Below are 20799 nucleotides of genomic sequence, written 5' to 3'. Positions count from 1 at the left end.
TTTTTTTTTTTTCTTCTTCTTTCTTCCCTAGTGAAATCTCTCAGAGCGATTCCCTGGAAAGGATAGAAGCTAATGCCTTTGACAACCTCCTCAATTTGTCTGAAATGTAAGCATCAGCTAATAGATAGTTTATTGCTGTAAACTATTACCCTCACTGGCTGGAGCCCACTTGGTATTTGTATTCAAGCATCCACTGCTAGGAATCCAAGAGGAAAAGACTATAGCAATTACTAGGTCTGGGCAGGCACTAATTTTTCTCACTGCAGTGGCCTGAAGGTTGCCATGGTGACAACTGCTTCTCCCTGGGAGCAGTATAAACTCTGAAACATCACAACACAAAGTTGGAAATTAAAATTGACATTGTAAAGTCCTGCCAAGTAGCTCTTGCTTTACAGAAGGGAGGGTATGGAATACTTGGGACAGGGGAAAATTGGGAAAGGAGCAAACAAATTGGTTTGTTGGGGGCCATGTTGGCATTTTCATCCATTCAGCAAACGCTTCCTGAGTACCCACATGTAAAAGCCCTGTGTTGAGCATGTGTATATTGAGTACCTGTTTGACTGCTGTTATTGCGATATTTTAGTACTAATGTTTTGAAGAGGATCCCTGTCAAATTATCATTTCCCCCCAGTTCACAAAAAGGATGAGATAAGACTGATGCAATTTAGTTTTCAGATGATGAACCTGTGGCCCAAAGAAGTTAACTGACATGCATGACATCACACACAAGTCAGGCCAGGGTTGGAACTAGAAATCAGGACATGTGGCTTCTAAACCACACTCCTTGCTGCTTCCTTGTATGGTCAAAGCCTGACCTTTTAAAAGAGCACTCAAACTTCACCTGCTCAGGACCTTCAAAAGGGAGGGTAAAAAGTATTAACATCAAATATTTTTTGAGCTCTTATGCTTAGCATTTCCTCTATGTTTTGTCATTTAATCTTCACAAGTACCCTGCAGAATGGGGTAATTATTCCTTTCATGGGGGTGGGGAACAAATGGAGACTTGGAGAGGTGCAGTAACTTAACCAATGTGACATGCAAACCATGGCAGGGCTGAGATTCAACCTGAGGCCATCTTTCCTCAAAGATGCTGCTTATTCCACTATATCTCAAGGCCTCTCTATAAATAGTCCAGTGAATAATTATCTAAAGAGAATAATTAATTGATAAGAATATGAGTACTTGCCATGTGTCTAGTACAAGTGCTAACGGAATCCAGAGGAGATAAAATATGAATGTCCAGCAGGAGATGACAGGATAGCTAGAGAAGAAAGACTAATTCACCAAACAATTATGGAGAAATCCAAAACAATTGGTATTTAAATGCACTAAACTTGGGTATTTATAGTCTGGACTTGGCTGGGAAGTGAAATCACGTGTGGGGTTCATTGCAGATCACAGTCCTATCCCAGACCTGGAAACCTGCAGGACTTTAACAGACTTCTTAGGTAATGCTTAAAGCACAGTTTATATCGAGAACCACCCGGACAGCTAATGACAAATAAAGCTTCCTGTGATGCAAAGCAACATTTATCAACAGAAAGAAAAATAAAGCACTCCAAGGGAAAGCTTGCAGATTCCCAAAGAAAGGCCGGAGGCTCTCCTTTGCTTTGTTCATAGCTGCATCTCCAGCACGTACAACAGTGCTTGTCACATGTAGGCGCTCAGTAAATGTTTGTTGAATGGATTAATGGATGAGTCATCTAAGGTCAGACCCCATAAGATTTTTTTTAATAAAGACGGGGTCTTGCTATGTTGCCCAAACTAACCTCAAATTCCTAGGTGCAAGTAGTCCTCCCGCCTCAGCCTCCTGAGTAGCTGAGACTACAGGTGTGCACCATCACACCTGGCCCAAAAGATCTTTCAGAGATAAAAGTCCTTCCATCTTACCCACATAATGCCCTATAAGGCCAATGATTGCTTAACTGAGTGGTAAAAATAATTTCCACAAAACATTACTCATATCCGAAGAATCAAAAGGACATAAAAGATGGAAACAAGCGTTGACGGTGGGTAACTATAGTGCAGTGGAATAAGCCCCAAACTTGGAGTCAGAAACATCAGGTCACATCCAATACTGCTCAGCTGCACAGCTGTAGACAAATCATTCAGCTTTCCAACCAGCATAAATTATTGTTAACATAGTAAACATAATTGACCCAATAGGAGAAGGCTGAGGCCTTACTGTGAACCAGACACATATTTACTCCTCAAAAATCATCCTATGAGAAAACTGAGATGCAGAGAAGTTTAAGTGATATATCCAAGTTCATACAATCAGTAAAATCAGAATGAAAAACCAAGCTGGTCCCAGAGCCCATGTTCCTAATCAATGTACTATATTTTCCCTATATATGTAGAACAAGTAATCATCATGCCCTCAGGTCTTTGTTGCCTAAGCTCAGAAAGCCAAAGACATTTGCTAGCCATTTTGAAATGCTGGCCATTTCAAAACAGACAGGACTCAGCAATTTTGGCTACTCTTAAAGGGTGACAGTCACTGGGGAAGTAGGAGCTGAGAGAGGTCAATAATGCCACCGTGATATATGGCTATACTTTCATATTTTGCAAAACCTGCATTGTATTATCGCTACTTAGTCTATTAAACCAAACCTACTAACCTGTGAGGCAGGAAGATTATGTAATATCATTATGCCAATTTTACTGACAGGACACTAGCTCAGGGAAGATAGAGGACTGGGCATCATCATACAGCAAATTATCTATTGAATGGGCACAAAATTCCCCAAATCCAACCCCCTGGCCTCTGTCCTGCTGAGTCCTCAGCTGTATAATTGGTCAGTATACTTGCCAGCCCTATATGAAAAGGACCAGTTTGCCTCCAAGGGATAGCAATTAATTTGCTCATCTCTCCTGAGGATGGACCCTCTTCACACCCAGTGAGCAGACTCCATGGTGAGCAGGACCAATTTGTCCAGGAGCCCTGGATAGACTCCCAGCCAAGAGCTTTACACCTGCTTCCCAGAAGGTTGAGAGAGAAGAGCTGCCTGGAAATAGCTAAAAATCTCTGGAGCTCCTCTCAAGCATATCAAAGTCACTTGCTTTTGTTGATGTTATTTTCAGCCAGCAACCTCTGGCAACCATGGTCTCATGCATTCCAAACAATACACATTTATGAAACTGATGCCTGTTTTTCCCTCTCTCCTTACAGACTAATCCAGAACACCAAAAACCTGGTTTACATTGAGCCTGGAGCATTTACAAATCTTCCCCGGCTAAAATACCTGTAAGGAATTTTGCTTGTTAAGCAACTGGGGAGGGGAAAATGGGCATCTGATGAAAATTAAAATGATGAAAAGGTTGAGAAGAATTTTTTAATGACATACATAGCACTATTTTCACATTCCTCTTCAGCCTTCTAATTTAAGTTTAATCAGCATTTCTTGTCAGCCTCCGTGCTGGGTGTTTTCACATATGTCTATGTGATTCCCAACATTTTCTTTGTCCCAAATCACCTTTGCAGTGATTTTTTAAAGGTGTGGCAAGAATGGAGAATGGGGGCCACGACACTTTAAAAGGGATCGGAATCTCTAAGGTGGGCAGAGAGTAGGTGAAAGCGAAATAGACAATTCTGATTTGAACCCCATCACTGGTTAAAAATTACCAATCTCTTTTATCTCATTCATTAAATACAAAGTTTTTAAGTATTACCTTGAGGTAATAAACTAAATAATTATTTTCTATTTCCCATTAAATCTTACTAGGTCTATCAGTTGGCATCATAAATTGAATACCATTGCAGCCCAACAGAGTCACTGCCTTGCCAGCAATACCAAGTTCCTGACATGTGACCCAAATTTCTATAAATTTATCACCCTGATCTCATATGTTAAGTTATTCCTAGTCACAAGGAAAACATTTAAATCCCTCTAATAGAGATACCCTCTTTTTCTCTTTTCTGGTAAATTAAATTTCATAACTCCTCTCCCACCCCCACCCCACCGAGAATGTCAAGTCCACCCCACCACCACCACCACACAAAAAGAGACAAACAGAGCAGAAGGGAAGGGATGTCCTCTCTCTGGTGTTCCATGGCACCAGTTTTGCTCCAGGGCCTTCTCCAGGTGCCGCTACTGGAGATGGTGTAGCTCCTTTACCAAGTCTAACCCGGAACAATTACAAACTCAGGTGTTTTGCTTTTCCAAAACTGCAGCATCAACAACTTTGGCAAAACATAAGAAAATCCCCAGAACCGAATTTGACCACTGCAGCCCTATATTATCTAAGAATAATTGTCTTTATTAAATAGTATTTTCATCCAAAGCTTGTTACCCCAACCCAAACACACACTGCAGTCTAAGCCTACACGGATTTCCCCAGCCATAGGCAAGACACAGAATCAGTATAATCTGGGGTTACAAGTAAAGAAAAGAAACAGAGAGCAAGAAAAACCAGGCTTTGTTTCATTGCCACCAAGGTAACAGGCAGTTCATATCATTTGTCCAGAGCCCAGGATAAATTTAAAACTCAGTTGAGGAAAATCTAGATGTGCAGACACTGAAGGAACCCCATTCTTGTAATAAAATATTCTTCTATTTCACCTATCATTTAAGCATCTCTCCTCTTTGGAGGTAAGAAATGTGGGAGGAAAAGCAGAGAAACCTTGAGTAGCTCCAAACACCAAAAGAATGTTTAACAATTTCAATGAAATAAAGAAATTTCCTGAATCACAAAGTAGCTAAATAAAGGCAGATTTTCAATAATAAGGGGCATTGATTTCTCACGTAAGATTAAACTTCCTGAAGTGTTTGAGCTGTTAAAATCTTCTTCAAAATAAAGGGATGCTTTCTGGAACTGTCCAAAAGCATGGAATAAACTAATTATTAAAAAGAAAAGGAATACAATACAATAGGAAAGTGCAATTGATAGACTAGGAAAAGACACGTTGGAAATATAAATGAAAAAGACCTGAAAGTTCAGTTCCAGCCCCTAGATCTCTAACTAAGAGTCATTAGAGCAACTTCCCCCATAGCATTAGGGACTTTTAAATTTCAGCAGTCCTCATCAGCTTTTTAAAGTGTTACAAAGAACGCCAAATTCAATATTTTTAAATTTAATGTGAAAACAGAATTTGTAAAATGCCTTTCTACTCCATTTTTATCTCTATGCCTTAATGACAATCACCTTTTACCCACTCTCTGCCCACATCACTACCATAACCCAAATCACAGAAGCATCTGCAACACAGGCATCCGGAAGCTTCCAGATGTTACGAAGATCTTCTCCTCTGAATTTAATTTCATCCTGTAAGTACCAGGCTGATTGCTATGCATAACAGTTTCTTATTTGCAGCTAAAATTTGGAAAGTAAATATTTCTCATTTCTTTCCTCAAGGGAAATTTGTGATAACTTACACATAACCACCATACCAGGAAATGCTTTTCAAGGGATGAATAACGAATCCGTAACACTGTGAGTAAACTCCCAGATTCAGGTCTACCATACAGCCTCCTACCATTCTCATTTCTAGCTGGAGGTAAGCTCTTTCTCATGTTTTACCACATTTCTCACCTTCTTCACCTAAAGTGGCAGGTGTCGGAGGAGACAGATGGATCACAGCTGGGCCATATGTTCACATAACCACCAATCAACCAATTCAGTTTAAAATTAATCAAATGATCCCTGAGAATTTTCAGGGACTGAATTTCAAACTGATGAAATTGTACACTGCATTAATAGAAGTCTCTGAGGTTGGAAAGATACAGACTGGAGGGGAATGGCTGCCTTGGTTAAAAGAGAGCACAGAAATTTCAAGATTTCAACTGAGCAGAGTTTAGAAGGATATACTCCAAGTAGGTAGAGAAGTCCATTAATGGGCCTTACTCTCACCCCTCTTATTTCTCACCTTCCATTGGGTCCCTTTCACTTTATTTCTGAAGCAAGGCCATCTATGGCCAGTCCCTCTAGCCCCTGATGCTTAAACATAGTGTCTTTTTATTTTACATCCACGCATCAGGCTACCAGGCTCACATGAACTATCCTTTTCATAGTGTTGAACTTTAGCATTTCATAGTGTGGTCCATGAACCAGCACCTGCATCATCTTTGGAGAGCTGGTTAGAAATGCAAGTCTTAGGCCCACCCAGACCTACTGATGCAGAATATGCATTTTCACAAGATCCTAAATGATTCCCATGTACATTGAAGTTTAAGTGGCACTGTACTAAAATGACCCATTATCTTCTCGGCCATGTATCTTCACAAGGGGCACCCTTCTCTGCCCCGCCATTCAGAAGCAGTATGTCTCGCTTCTTTTCACATAAAGCCCAGTGATCCTCATTCGATTCTTCCCCACATCCATATCCCTCTTGCTCTTTATGCTTTGGTTACAGCCCATGGCAAAATTGTGATGAGGCAATAAATGAGCTCACCCTTAACAAAAAAAAAAAGAGTGTGAATTGGAGTAACTCTGAAATGAAGAAATAGATGTGAAGCAAGACAAGAGATCATCTCAGAGGACTCTCTTTTATATCAATAGATTCTAAAAATCAGTATCAATTGTAAACTGTATTTGTATAGTACTTTGGTTTTGCAGGTATAATTTTACATGGATAATTATCATGTTTTATGACCACATAGCCCCTGCTTGGGGTACTGCAGTCAAAAGAATACAGATCAACGAGAAATAATTTCAAATCACTTACTTGCATCTCCTGAATACTAGAAAGGAGATTCTGTTGATCTGAGAAATACCTTCTCAACAGTCTCTATTCCTGCCACTTCCTTCACACACCATGGCTCTGCCAGCTCATGTCCCTATCAGAAACAGAGTGTTCATCAAACAAAGTCTGAGTGAGGAGGTACCACCTTCCTTAGGATATAGGGTTTTCCCATGTCTATGTTGAGAACACAAAAGATGTATAAGATTCAAGTCCTTAAAAAGCTCATAATCTCAATGAAAGGAAAAACATGAGCTAATGAAAGGATAATACAAGCCAGTAGATATTCACTATGAAAGTATGTGACACATAGAAATAAGATCTCAGAGAGGTCCTCTTGGGCTGGAGAAGTCAGAGAAAGCTGTAGAGTGGAGCAGAAACTTGATTTGGACCTCATATGATCAGTAACATTGATATAGGTGAGTGTAATGATAGCTGCTAATATTTATACAGCACTTATTAAATGCCTGTACTACTTTAAATACTTTTTAAAACCCTGGGTGGCACCTGTGGCTCAGTGAGTAGGGCACTGGCCCCATATACCGAGGGTGGCAGGTTCGAACTCAGACCCAGCCAAACTGCACCCAAAAAAATGGCCAGGCGTTGTGGCGGGTGCCTGTAGTCCTACCTACTCAGGAGGGTGAGGCAAGAGGATTGGCTAAGCCCAAGAGCTGGAGGTTGCTGTGAACTGTGACGCTATGGCACTCTACCAAGGGCGATAAAGTGAGATTCTGTCTCTAGAAAATAAATAATAAAACTCATTTAAGTTTCACAGAAACCTCATGAGGTAGGGCCTGTCAGCCCCCTGACAGGTGAGGACATCAAGGCCCTAAGAGGTTAAATTTATCTATCCAAGCCCAAGATGTGGACCTTGGCGTTGTGGCTCCAGAGGCAGGTTCTTAACCACCATGCGGTATCACCAGAGAAAGGGGAGCGAGTAGTCAGGTGAAGCGACAGCAGGAGCACAAGCATGGCCATGGGCAGGAGAGCAGGGTGAGGCTTACTACTAGGGGGAAACATCCTGTTTAAGGAGTGGGAAATAAGTTTAGAGAATTGATGGGGTAAAGGGGACGTTGGATTGCAGAGGGCCTCAAGTGCCAGGATAAGGAGGTGGGCTTGGAGGTAACTCTGAAAAAAGTAATAAGAAGAAAACACCCCACAGAGTATCCTTTATTGAAAGATCACAAATATCCAACATTCCCTTTGATTTTGACCAAAATCTAAAAATAATCAGGGACCAATCGGTACTCCCCTCGGGTAAATAGACACCAGTGAGAGTGCCATAAACTGGGCATGGAAAGGCAGAAGACATGGGGGAGGACCAAACGAATGTGGATGGATGAGCTATCCACAGAGAACCGTGCGTTCACAAGGCTGGGCCGTCCCCCAAGCCCCAGGAGTAACCAAGATGCCCTTTCACACCTCATGTTTCTGAGTGTGCACACAGCATTGCACAGCATTCTTATAACAGGGCCACGACTCATTTGGTTATGATTTTAAAAGGAATAATGCATGCCAGCAGGGTGTAATGGCCTCACCTCTGAAGTTAAAGAAGATGGCAGATCCGTCTCTCCCAGAGACCCTGTGGGGCACTGTGCTTCCGTCTCCCTCCTCACTCTTGGCCCTTCATCTTGAAGGGAAATAATTAGTCATTTGCTTGGCACTTGTTCTCACTGAATGGGCCCTTCTGTAAGCAAAGCATCATGTGGAGCACCCCGCTGCAAAAGGGTATTACACTTAAAGGGGAAAGCTTTATTTTCTCAGCTCTAAAGTTCAAGTCCCTAATTACAAAATAATGAAGGCAAATGTTCTCTTTTCATTATTAGTGGTATTTGAGATTTTGCTCTTTGTAGAAGTGCCTGGCCCTCCCCCTACCCAAATCTTTACCAACTGTGAGTTCATTTAATGAAAACCAAACACTTCACTTGATGCTGGAGAAGCTCAGTGGGGCTAATGCTAAAACTATGCATTATGCACTTATGTCCCTCTAGAGTCACTTTGGCTTTTCATTAAATCCCCTCAAGAGGCCAACCTTGAAATGTCCCCTCTGAGTGAGCAGGATTTAGCTGCACCAACTTAAAATATTCTAGGTGACTAGTCATACCAGTCTCAAAAAGGAGACAACCTTGGTTCACACCTGAATGCCACAAAGAGAAGAAAGGTCATAGTAATTAATTTTCAAAGGCCCTATAGACAAGGGATAGCTGACAAAGTATGACAGGATTCTGGGCTGTACCCAGACAAGCCACAATAGAGATCTGCTGGGCACTGAAATAGCCTGGCTTTAGGCCTGGCTCAACATCTAACCAAACAGCCATAATCAAGTCATGCCACTCACTACACCTCAGTCTTTGTCCATTCAATGAGATTATAAACACCTTCTTATATGAATCCAATCACGCTGTGTCAACTATGTAATTACCATGACTACAATTACTCCCAGTTAAAAGCTAATATTTAACAACCCAGAGCAAGCCAGTTGTTTTAAACCATCTTGAAAACACACCTTGTCACCTCCTTTAAAATATTTTTTATTTTGAAAATATGAACTGACAAATGGAGTCATTTTCCATTTATATTTTCTCTGACCAAAGGAAAAAACAGTATGATGAACACCCTTATATACCTTACCCAGATTCACCAACTATTAACAGCTTGCCATCCCCCTTCCACCTCTCTATATAAACAGATACAACACATTGCCCTTTTGCCAAACCATCTAAAGGAAGTTTATAGACATCATGACATTTTATTCCTAAACATCAATCTCCCCCAGACAGGGATATTCTACATAAGTACAACACCATTACACCTAAGAAAACCGACATAAATTTAAAGATATCATCTATCCTGGTGCATATTCAAATGAAAATGACTTTTATACTTTTTTAAACTAAAAATACAATCAAAGTTTAGGCAATGCATTTTTGCTGTGTCCCTTAGTCCTGCCAACTTCACCTCCCACACTTCCTCCCATGCCCCAAATTGACACCCTGTCTTCCTCTGTTCTATATGACATGGAATCCTTTGAGGAGCCCAAACCAGTTGTTTAGATTCATCTGACTACACTGCCATGACTAAATACAGGTCAAATATTTTTAGAAGAATACTGCAAAGGGGAAGCGTATCTCTCCCACTTTTTTAAACCAGGCGGTATGTTAGGTCACACTGTTCTATAGCTTGGCTGCTTGGTTAAAGTGATGACTGCCAGATCTCTTTATTATTAATAAGTAAACAGTGGCATACCTTGAGTTTGTGTGACTATTCAGTTGGCCACCAACCTTTCATCCATTGATTATTCACTTATTTCAAAGGAAGTTACAAAATAGTAATTTTTACTTACTATCATTCCTCTACACTTATTAGCCAATACTTTCATGTAAAGGAGAGGTTTCCTTTTTTCCCTTTGCCTCTCTCTCTTGCTCTCTTTTTAAGTAGAAAATGGAATATGGATTTTTCAAAAAGTGTATTCAGTATATTAGAATCCATTAATGTCATCATTCTTTTGGTGCCTATCACCCTTTTTATTACTACATATGGTAAAGTCATGTAAGTTGACGTGAACTTAGCTGAGGTAGAGGGAAACGTGAAAACTCAGTGCAGCGGAAGGTGGGAGGCAGAGACATAGTAGGGAAAGGGATCCCTTGCCACGCAGACTACAGATGAGTCCCTGGAAATGGGGGCGCCCTGATGTACATTCACAGCTAGGATTATGGCAGCATATAGTAGCAACCAGGAGAAAGCTATCTATACAACACTGCTGGGCCATCCACTGGAGAAGCATCTTAATATGTGAGGAGGTATTCAGACATAACAGGACTTCAGCAAAGTGCCACACAGGGAAGAAAGTAAATTTAGGGTCCCCTTCTTAAGGATGTGGTTTGTATCGTTATTGGATACAAATCTGCTTACAGATACACCACCAAAGGGCATGTTTTCTAAAACAGTATGCTTTCCCCTTTAGCAGTACAGCTATTTTTTGAGGTTCTGAATATCTATAAACATAAATTAAGCTCTCTTTGAAATCATCCAGAAACCAGGTGATGCAAGAAAGAACTATGGCAGAATGTCTAATACTGTTACTACGCAATGTCACCCCAGCAATGCTTTTAGAGGCCTGGGAATATATGGAGTTCATTTTAAGGTAGCATTCAGAATTACATTATCATCTATGATCAGTATGTAAATCCCAGGTCTTATTTTGAACAAAAAGTGCCATTCTCTCTGTTTGAGTCACAATTATTGACACTTGAGTAGAGAACTTAAACACTGCTTTAAAGTTGCAGCTATTGTTAATAGAAGAGTAGGGGGAAATCTTCATTTCTGTAGGCAGGATAGAATCCTCAAAGCAAGCAAAGGAAGCCCTCCTCGCTTAAGTCTGACACCATAATAATTTGGAAAAAAAAAGTTATCTGAAGTGACTCTCCAGATGTTTTTAAAAGACATTAAAAGTATTGTGCAGGCTTGACAGCATGAGGTCTCCTACTCGCATCTGTAATTTCTCCAAAGTAAGAAAGCTACTCTTTTAATCAAAACAAAGCAGCACATTCTATTGTGTGTGACTGGTAAAAACAGAGACAAGAGCAACTGCAACAGCTGTGTTCTTTGGAAAGTTAGGACAACAGAAATGAGGCTATTCAAAAAAAAAGAAAAGAAAAGCAGATATGAAAAATGTCTAAATGCAAAAATGTCCATGATGCTAGCAAAGACCAAAGGGGGGTGAGAGCCATCAAAGAGTGAGTAGACTTGGGGCAGCCCAGGTCACTGCCTGACCTGTTCCTCCTTGGAACAGAAAGACCCCCTACCCTAGTAGAGGAGGATGGCAATTCAATTAAACAGGATGCCTGCATTGAATAGAAATCCCATCCAAAGCATGGAAGGGGAGATCTTTTTCCTGTGGTTAGAAGAGTGGAGGCTAGGGAAAAATGTAATAATAATAACAGGACTAATAGATTAAGCATTTATTATATTCTAGAACCTACACATATGTGCTTAGCATACATCTACCCTTTTAAACTTTATAATAGCTTTTTAAGGTCAATACTATTATATTTTCAGATTCGAAAATTGAGGCACTGAGAGGTTAAGTAATTCAGGTTGTACGCAGCAGAGCTGAGATTCAAACCCAGGCAACTGAGCTCAATGCCTATAGACTTAACCATGAGGCTGCACTTAGAGCAATGGCATTGTGAGCTCAACAAAAAAGTATAACTTGTATGCAAACAAGAATCAGGGCAGTACATGGCTGTGATGGGTAATGGGCATCTAGACAACTGCTGGCCACTTTGCTTTGCCAAAAGCAGAGGAGAGACTCCTTTTTCTTGATCCACTGCACATACGGTTCCATCACTTAGAAGGTAAAGAAGCAATAAGGGGACTAGACTTAGGACTTGATTCTGAGCAACAGAACATCTGATGTACCATGGAAATAAGAACTGCACCATCCTATGAGATACCCTAGGGGAAAAGGGTTTCCATATTGGCAGCCCAAGGCTCACTGGGAGAGCTAACGAGCCCTCACATATTCCTAGACACCACTCCTAGCTTCTGATTCAGTTATTCTGGTGTGCCCAGTCAGTAGGTCTGAGGCTGCATTTTTGACAAGTAACTCCAGATGATTCTGACTCAGTGGAAGGAGGAAAATGCTTTGACAAATACTGGCCTATACTAAAAATCAAATTTAAGGAAGATGAGAGAAAAGAAGTGTGTGATTCCTTCATCTAAAAGAGATTGCTATAATGGAATTCAACCCCTAAACAGGCAAAAGAATCCTAAATAATATTCTAAGTGTAAAGTAAAAAAGAATTCTAGTGGGACTGAGCTGCTAAGGAGGCAACAAAATGGTGTATAATTATCCAAGACAACAGATATAAACCGCATACCTACACTCTCAGATTCTACAATATAAAAGGGTAAGAACAACTGGAAACTTACAAAATGGCATCTAATAATCCAGTATGAAACGTGGTTAAGAACTAATGTGTGTGAAGCTCTAAACTCTAAAGAATTCCAGAAGAAAGCATGTGAGAGCAGGGGGAGCCAAGGAAATCTCTCCCCGCTGTGGAAGAGCAAAGCTACTGCTTTACCCAGATGGCCCCAGGGGGGTTAAGAAATAAAGTAAATAGCTCTTCCGCTGTCTTTGAACTCAATCTAATTTGAGGATCTTGAAGAATTATATTATAATCTCTAATTTATATTTTTTGAATTTCAGAGTTCAAATATTATACTTCAACCTGAGTCCCGCCTTTATTTATTTATATGCTGGTTCGTTTCGGGTGTGCTCTGGGTTGATAGAAAGAGATCACACAGACAAATATACATACACAGAGTTTATATATACTATAAATGTCACACACACACACATACAAAGGTTTGACAATTAATTTCATGAACTCATCCTAGGAAAAGGGCTACATACCTCATTGCTGAATATCACCACAGTCCCCTTTGCAGTACTCCCTCGGGAAGCTCTGCACCAATGCCAGTGCCTAGTCCACTCTTCAAAGCTATTTTGGATTTAGAACTCTTTTTCTGGAATGGCCATCAAAGCTATGTCATATTACCCTTGATGTCCTGAATGTCATATAAATGTCTTCCTTTCCATATTTCTTTTATCTTTGGGTAAAGAAAAAAGTCATTGGGGGCCAGATCAGGTAAGTAGGGAGGGTCTTCCAACACAATCATTTGTTTATTGGCTAAAAACTCCCTCACAGATCGTACCGTGTGAACTGGTGCATTGCTGTGATGCGAGTGCCACACCTTTCCCAGGCCAAGATTTTCAGTTAAGATTTTCTTGTTTCTCTATCAATGTTTATTTGGTCTGCTATGCTTCTCATAGTCAGCTGACAATTTTGACACACAATTCAACAAATTTTTGCAACATTTTCATCAGTTCTGCTCATTACTGGACACCCTGACTTCTCTTCATCAGTGACACTTTATGTCCCCTCAGAAAAATGTAATCCATTTGTACACTGCCCTTTTCTTCATGGCATTATCCCCGTAAACTTGGACTAGTATGTCCCTAATTTCACTTCCATTGTTGCCAAGTTTAATAAGAAATTTAATGTTTGTTTGCTGCTCTGCTTCAAGCTCTGACATTGTTACTATAGTATGCAAAAACATTCAACAATAATGAATGTCACTCAGCAAGACACTGCCACATGTCTACACAAACATAGCTGTGAGACACTTATATACCAAGGTTATGAAAGCTGAGTTGTTTGTTCAGTGCTGCCAATGTAAGTGTATAGTGATGAGTTCACCAACTTAAGTGTCAGATCTCGTACTCACACACCACATGGTGAAGTTCTAAAGGCTACAGAAACCCTGCAAACAACAGCCATCGACAGCAGGAGAAGGTAAAACATGTGTCTGAACCATTTCTCAAGTCACAACCTCTCTAGGCTGTCCCTGGCCATGCAGTTGCCAGCAATCCCGTAAAGGGAATCTAGGATCTTGGCGGGTATAAAGAAACTAATTTTGCATCTCACCACAGCCTTTTTCACGCGGGCCTTACATCATTGTTCACAAAGAACCTATACAAATATATCCATTTAAAACAGTGGCTTTCAAATTTTCTTACAGTAAGAAAATCATCTTACATAGACTTATTTGGTCATCCAATTCATTTAACATGCAAGAACTATAATATTCCCAAGTGTCAGGCACTGTTCTAGATGCAGGGATTCTACAACAAACAAAACAGCTGAAAATCCTTATTCTCATGATGCTCCTGTTCAGCTGGAAGATGTAGACAATAAACAAGTAAAATATAATTGTGAGTAAGATGGTGACAAAGCAATAGAAGAAAAACAAATCTGGGAAGGAAAATAGGCCATGTTGGAGGATGGAAGGTTTGCATTTGGAATGGGACAGCCAGGAACACAGCTCTGCAAGGAAGAGGGCGGGAAGCCATGAGGATATCAGGAGAAAGAAAAGTAAAAACCACCACCAAACCTGATGGGCTGTAAGTAGCCCTGGTAAAATATGTTTGGGTCTAATCCAGCCGGTTGTGGGCTTTAGACAAGTCACTTTCTCTTTCCGAGCCTATTCACTTCCTCTCTCTAAGCTTATTTCTTTCTTTGTAAAATGAAAAGGTGCTGCTTAATCCTCTCTGGGCTCCTTTTTGTCTCTAGCCTTACCTGGTATCTGTGTTTTAAGGACCCTCTTATGTCCTATTCTGTGTAGAAATATGTATGTGTGTGTATATGTATACATAATACACACATAAAAATAGTAGGACAAAATTTCATAAGAAAAGAATACCCCAATTATGTGCAACAGACTCTAATACTTTGCCTTTGTTCTATTCTATTTCATTTTTCAAAATGTTGGTTGCACCCAACTAAATTGGTTTCACTATCCATAGACACTGAAATCTTGGTTGTGGAGCTGAATTTGGCATCAGCCAAATCACATACTTATCCAAGAAAAAGAAAAGCTAACTCAGTGCTTGAGCCTTCCTTTGCCCTCAGCTTTCAATAACCAAGAAAGCCCATACGCCCAGGTAGGCTGTAGGACCAGGAGGGAAGGCTATGTGTTAGCCAGCTCTGGCCTGAAATCCCAGCTCTGCCACTGCTTTCCTTTGACCATAAGCATGCTACAGAACAACACTGAGATGCCGATTTCTTATTAGTATAATGGAAATGGTTAGAAGGACTAAATCATAACTACCATAGAATGGCTGGTGAGGTATCTGACACTCAATAAACACTTAATAAACTGGTGGTGGTGGTGGTGGTGGTGGTGATGGCAGAGGTAGAGGTAAACTAGGGTAAAAAAAAACAACTTCATCCACCTAGGCCTCAGAATCTCACATGTTAGAGACACAGCTAGATACTATGAATGACAGCCATGACCTTATTAATAAATGGGAGGAAGAATGTGTGCTTCTAAACTGTGTGTCTTTCAGTTCCTTCCCATTCCTAAACCCTCTCTCCTCTCTCCGTTAGCAAACTGTATGGAAATGGATTTAAGGAAGTACAAAGTCACGCATTCAACGGGACGACACTGATTTCACTGTAAGTATTTGCTTATTTCCCTAGCTCATGAATAAAAATGAAATATTATTCCAGCTACCAAATCATATTCAATCTTCAACAACTAACTCAGGGCAAAAATAAACTTTCAAGTGGCTAGTTCTCAGTGTTTCATGCATGTTACTAGGCAACTGGCTGGCTAGAAACCCCAGAGCACCCTGATTTCAAAGACAGATGCAGTCTCAGTACATTGAAGTTGACAGTTTGCTGAAATATTCAACATCCTGCGTTTTGCCTCTTCCATCTCACAGCCTCCTGCTCTAGCTGCCTCATTGAGGTTGATGGTGTGTTCGAGGCAACACAATTGCAGAAAGAATTCTTCCCCCAGCCCCACTACAGAGAAACTGGGTAACACCATTTACCAGCTGAAGCAGCAACAACAGACCCACCCAGACAGTCCCATCCTCCTCCCGCTAATGGGGAATGTTCCACATGGTGAGGGAGCTCCCTGATTTCACCAAGCCCTCCCCCAGCCCCAGTGTTTATAGCCTTTAACTTGGGGAACATCTCTGCTGTTTCCTTCATTGTTCTCAACCTCTCTTTCTTTCTATGGTTCCTCTTCCAAAAAAGTGACACATTCACAAAGTTTGTGGGGCTGGGGATATCTGAACAGTAACAGGACAGGGTAAGGCACTGCTCACCCTCCAGCTGTGCACAGTAAAAACTAAGAGCACATAAAAAAGCTCACCTGAAGCCAAAATCAAAGAAAATAAACAAAAAAGCTATTAACATAAGTTGTACAGACCACCATCTACCCCAGTTATTCTCAACCAGTATGCGGCAGCATGCTGGTGTGCTGTGAGAGGATCTTAGGTAAGCAGCAAAAATTTTTAAAGATCATTAATTAAATTATTTTCAAAAGAACTTTGCAGCACAGCAAGTATACTCTTTTTTTTTTTTTTTTTACTCTTTATTGTTGATCAACATAAAGTGTGCCATGGAAGTTTAATTATATGTTCAAGTGTGCTATGAGATAAAAATGATTAAAAAACACTGATCCACACCAATGCTTCCCAAACTTTAACACACATAGGAAGAACCTGCAGATTGTTAAAACTCAGATTCCTGGGCCCCACCCTCAGAGGTTTTGATTCAATGGGTCCACGCGGCACCTGAGAATTTGCAATTTTAACAAGTTCCGCGAGATGCTGATGCTGCCGGTCTGAAGTTGAGTAGTACAATTGTGTATGACATGCTATTTATTTTTAACTAGAGATATTTAATCAAAGATCTTATTGCATTGATATCATTCTATATAGTTTGGTAACTAAGAGAACAGGCCTCAGAGTTACTGACTGGGACTCAAACTCCAAACCCACTACTATTAGCCTATATGACCTTGAGCATGTCACTCAACTTTTCTATGGAGTGTCCAGCAGTCACCACACATTGGGAAAATGGGAACTTGTAGCTAAATGTACCTTTACTTACAAAATATTCTCTATGTATTGGCCACCTCTTTGTAAAATCTTATAATGAATATTTTGTAAATAAAGGTACATTTAGGGACAGCACCTGTGGCTCAAAGGAGTAGGGTGCTAACCCCATATGCTGGAGGTAGCGGGTTCAAACCCAGCTCCGACCAAAAAAAAAAAAAAAAAAAAACTGAAAAAAAATAAAAATAAAGGTACATTTAGCTACAAGTTCCCATTTTGCCCTATCTATGGTAAATTATGAGACATCCCATAATGTCCTCTTTAGTAAAATGGAACTACAAAATAGGCTTATTTTGAGAACACTCTCACTAAAATGAAAAGGTACATTTTGTACCCTTAAGTACTTAACATAGTGCCTGGCACATAGCAAGTGCTCATTTATTAGTTACTGATTATGTAATTAAGTATTTGTGAGTGAAGGAATAAATAAGATTGTATTTTTATGTGCTCAGCACAGGGTCTGGCACATACCAAATGCTCAAACAACTTTTTAAAAGTTGTTCTTCCTATTATGACATGAATTTACCCTCATTTTCTTGTTGACTTGATGACTTCATGAAAGGTTCATTGACAAGAACCCTTGAGTTAATGAAGGGTTCACTCTGGCCAATTGAATCTGTTTCTGGCAAACTTAAATCAGAGGTTTTATCTCCTCTCCTGGCACAGCACTCTCAGACACCGCATTCCTTTGTACACTCAGCAAGTACCAGCCTTGTTTGAAGGAACACGCTATATTTTAAGAAGAAATGAAAGTGAATAAGCCCTGGTGTCTGCTCCCCCGGGGCTTGCAGCCTGGGAGGAGGCATTGCCACCGGGACGTACAGTGAGCCTAAACAGTAGCTGAAACAGCAGGCCAAGCATGAGGCCTGCCCTGAGGAAGGCAAAGTCCTCTGGGATTTCACAGGCAGGAGGAAAAGAAGTTAGAGAAAGCCCCGGAGAGAGGCAGACTTAGAGCTGGGCATGCCCTATCCAGGCAAAGATAGAAGGCAACACCTTCCAGGCAGAGGAAGCAAGAATGGTCCAGAGCAGGATGTATGGGATGTGTTCACAGAACAGCAAATAGTACTGTTTAGAAAGCTCTAGAGATGAATTAGGGACAAAGCAGGAACGACCTTGGATACCATAGTAAAGAATCTGGAATCACTTCCATAGAAAATGAGAAGCCATTGAAAGTTCTGGGATGGGGTGGTGCCCATGGCTCAGTGGGTAGGGAGCCAGGCCCCATATACCAAAGGTGGCAGGTTCGAACCCGGCCCCGGCCAAACTGCAACAAAAAATAGCCGGGTGTTGTGGTGGGCATCTGTAGTCCCAGCTACTCAGGAGGCAAGAGGATCACCTAAGCCCAGGAGTTGGAGGTTGCTATGAGCTGTGACGCCACAGCACTCTATCAAGGGTGACAAAGAAAAAAGAAAAAAGAAAAGAAAAAAAGAAAGTTCTGGGATGGGAAGCAAGATAGGCGTGCTTAAAGAAGATTCATCCATTACCAGGAAGGCTGGAAGAGGCAAGCAGGGTCACCTGAATAGAAGGGGCTGAAGTCCTTTGTGGCTGGGGCCACCTGGACAAGAGAGAAAATAAGAGAACTGGATAAAACTGGAGGACAACAAGAGACGAGGATGATAAACCAAAGCAAAATTAAACAGATGGGAGGAAAACCAATAGAGTACATCCCCCAAGGAGGTCAAGGAAGACAGGACTTCAGGAGGAGGGACTTCAGGGGGTCAACAGTGTTTCAGACATGATAGAGATGCCAAAACGGGTGCGGACTGTAAAAAGCCCAATTAGTCAACCTTCTATATCCCTCTATACCTCACTATTGCAAGAAAGACAAGAACATAAGTCAGTTTATTAAGCACCAATGATGTACTTGGCGCTGTGTTAAATCCTGGATCTGTAATGGTAGAGTGGATATAGTCTCTGCCCTCAGGAAGTTTCTGTTCTAGCAGAAGAGACAGAAAAAAGGGCAAGTAAACAGACAAATAAAATTATTCCAAGTAGTGATACACACTGTGAAGGAAATAACCCATAACCCATAACTGTGAAGGAGATCTGAGAGAGTGTAGGTGACTCTCCTTTAGGCAAGGTGCTGAGTATGGCCTCACCAAGGACATGATTTTTAGTCTGAGCCAAAAGAATGACAAGGAGGCCATGTTGGCATTTGTGAGGGGACACTCAGTACAGAAAGAGGGAACTGCATGTGCAAAGGTCCTGAGTTGGAGACAAAGCTGAGGTGTAACGGGAGCAGGCCACGCAGGATGGGGGCCTTGGGCAGCAGTACAAGTTCTCTTCTAGGGAAAAGCTCACCCATTTTTTCAGTTTAAACAGGGAAGGAGAAGTAGTTTTCAAAACTGTGAAGCAAAATTTTTACATTCAGCTCTTCCTCATAAATAGGCCCATCCAAAGTTGCTCAGGACAATGACAGTGAAACCCTGCCAAGTTCTCAAATATTCTATCTACTAAGCACAGGGAAGAACAGACCAACCAGGTCATCCTCAGACACCTTAGGGGCTCAGGAGTCAGTCCCTACCATTCCCAGAACACCCGAGTTAGGAAAACTTTGGTGGAGTTTGTGAGTTCCCCCACTATGCTCCAAAAGGTCATCCTGCCTGTGCTTCTCACATCTGCACAAGGTCATGTCCTTGGGAGACCTCTCAAAAGTGACTCCCTAATGTGGGACATGAATTTATCTTCTTTTGACCAAGTTACGTAATGCAAAGTTACTAATATCAATATAAAGAAAGATCTGGGTTTTAATAAAACATGTGCTCTGTCGTAAAATTTGAACAGTTAATCTGACCTGCCTGACGTGAGGATTCTTTGCTCACAGAGCCCGGTTTCAGTGATTTATTACCATAACTGAACATAATTAAAACAAACCGAATCAGGAAGAAGGGCCATTGAGGTTTAGGAAGGAAAATTTCTTTTGATTTAGATTTTAAACAGCAATTGACTCTGACAACCTCATCTCTTTAAAATGGGAATCCACCCAGAGATGGGACCATGTGAGGCTGAAAGGTGCAATCTGATGAAAGGGCTGTAGGTTGCCAAGGAAAATGCTTAGTAGAAACATGTGGAAAACAGCCACCCAGAGAGCGAGATGCGGGGCTTTTGCAGCCTTTAAATGCCAGGCATGATGTGGAGACATGCAGAAAGGTAATGAAGAATACGCAAAGCTTTGAGGTGAGCACAGGCAATTACCTAGTTGTCCTGCAGAAGAGTGGGGAGCTGGTGCTGGTCTATTTTGCGGTGTAACATTGTAACAGTGGTACAGAGAATCATGTTCCTGTACTTGAATCATCACACCAACAATGGATACACACTGTGCCCATAGCCCAGGGTCTTCCAGAATGCTCTGAGTCATCACCCTTCACTTACAGGAGAAAAGTACTTTAAAGGCGGCTGGCAGGCCTGACCCCAGGGACTGCTCTTCTGTTCTCTTGTCACCCAGAGAAGAGCCTCTGCTTGGAGACCAGCATCAGGGCCCACACAGGAGGGTGCTCGGCAGGGCCGGCAGGGCTGCCACTGAGGGTGGCCAAAGGCAACAGAGTCCCCAAGGAGCTGCTACCGTAACCGCTTTTGGCTTCTCCCACCCCACACACACCTGTGATGCTCATTACACTGCCCAGCCCTGTGGGCACCACGGTTC

General features: G+C 41.3%; 1 protein-coding gene across 1 annotated transcript in view; it reads left to right on the top strand.

Annotated features, from left to right (window-relative positions):
- LHCGR (luteinizing hormone/choriogonadotropin receptor) overlaps positions 1-20799 on the top strand; it is a 53656-nt gene that overhangs the window by 19203 nt on the left and 13654 nt on the right. The window contains exons 3-7 of the mRNA XM_003787910.1: positions 32-106; positions 3173-3247; positions 5193-5267; positions 5356-5433; positions 15634-15702. Of these exons, the coding sequence (XP_003787958.1) occupies positions 32-106; positions 3173-3247; positions 5193-5267; positions 5356-5433; positions 15634-15702 (372 nt within the window). The remainder of the gene's footprint in view (positions 1-31; positions 107-3172; positions 3248-5192; positions 5268-5355; positions 5434-15633; positions 15703-20799) is intronic.

The sequence above is a fragment of the Otolemur garnettii genome, unplaced genomic scaffold, assembly GCF_000181295.1.
Source record: "Otolemur garnettii isolate 467f Iridium unplaced genomic scaffold, OtoGar3 scaffold00024, whole genome shotgun sequence".
NCBI lineage: Eukaryota > Metazoa > Chordata > Mammalia > Primates > Galagidae > Otolemur > Otolemur garnettii.
Note: the sequence above shows the minus strand (reverse complement) of the source record. Positions and strands in the feature narration are given on the sequence as shown.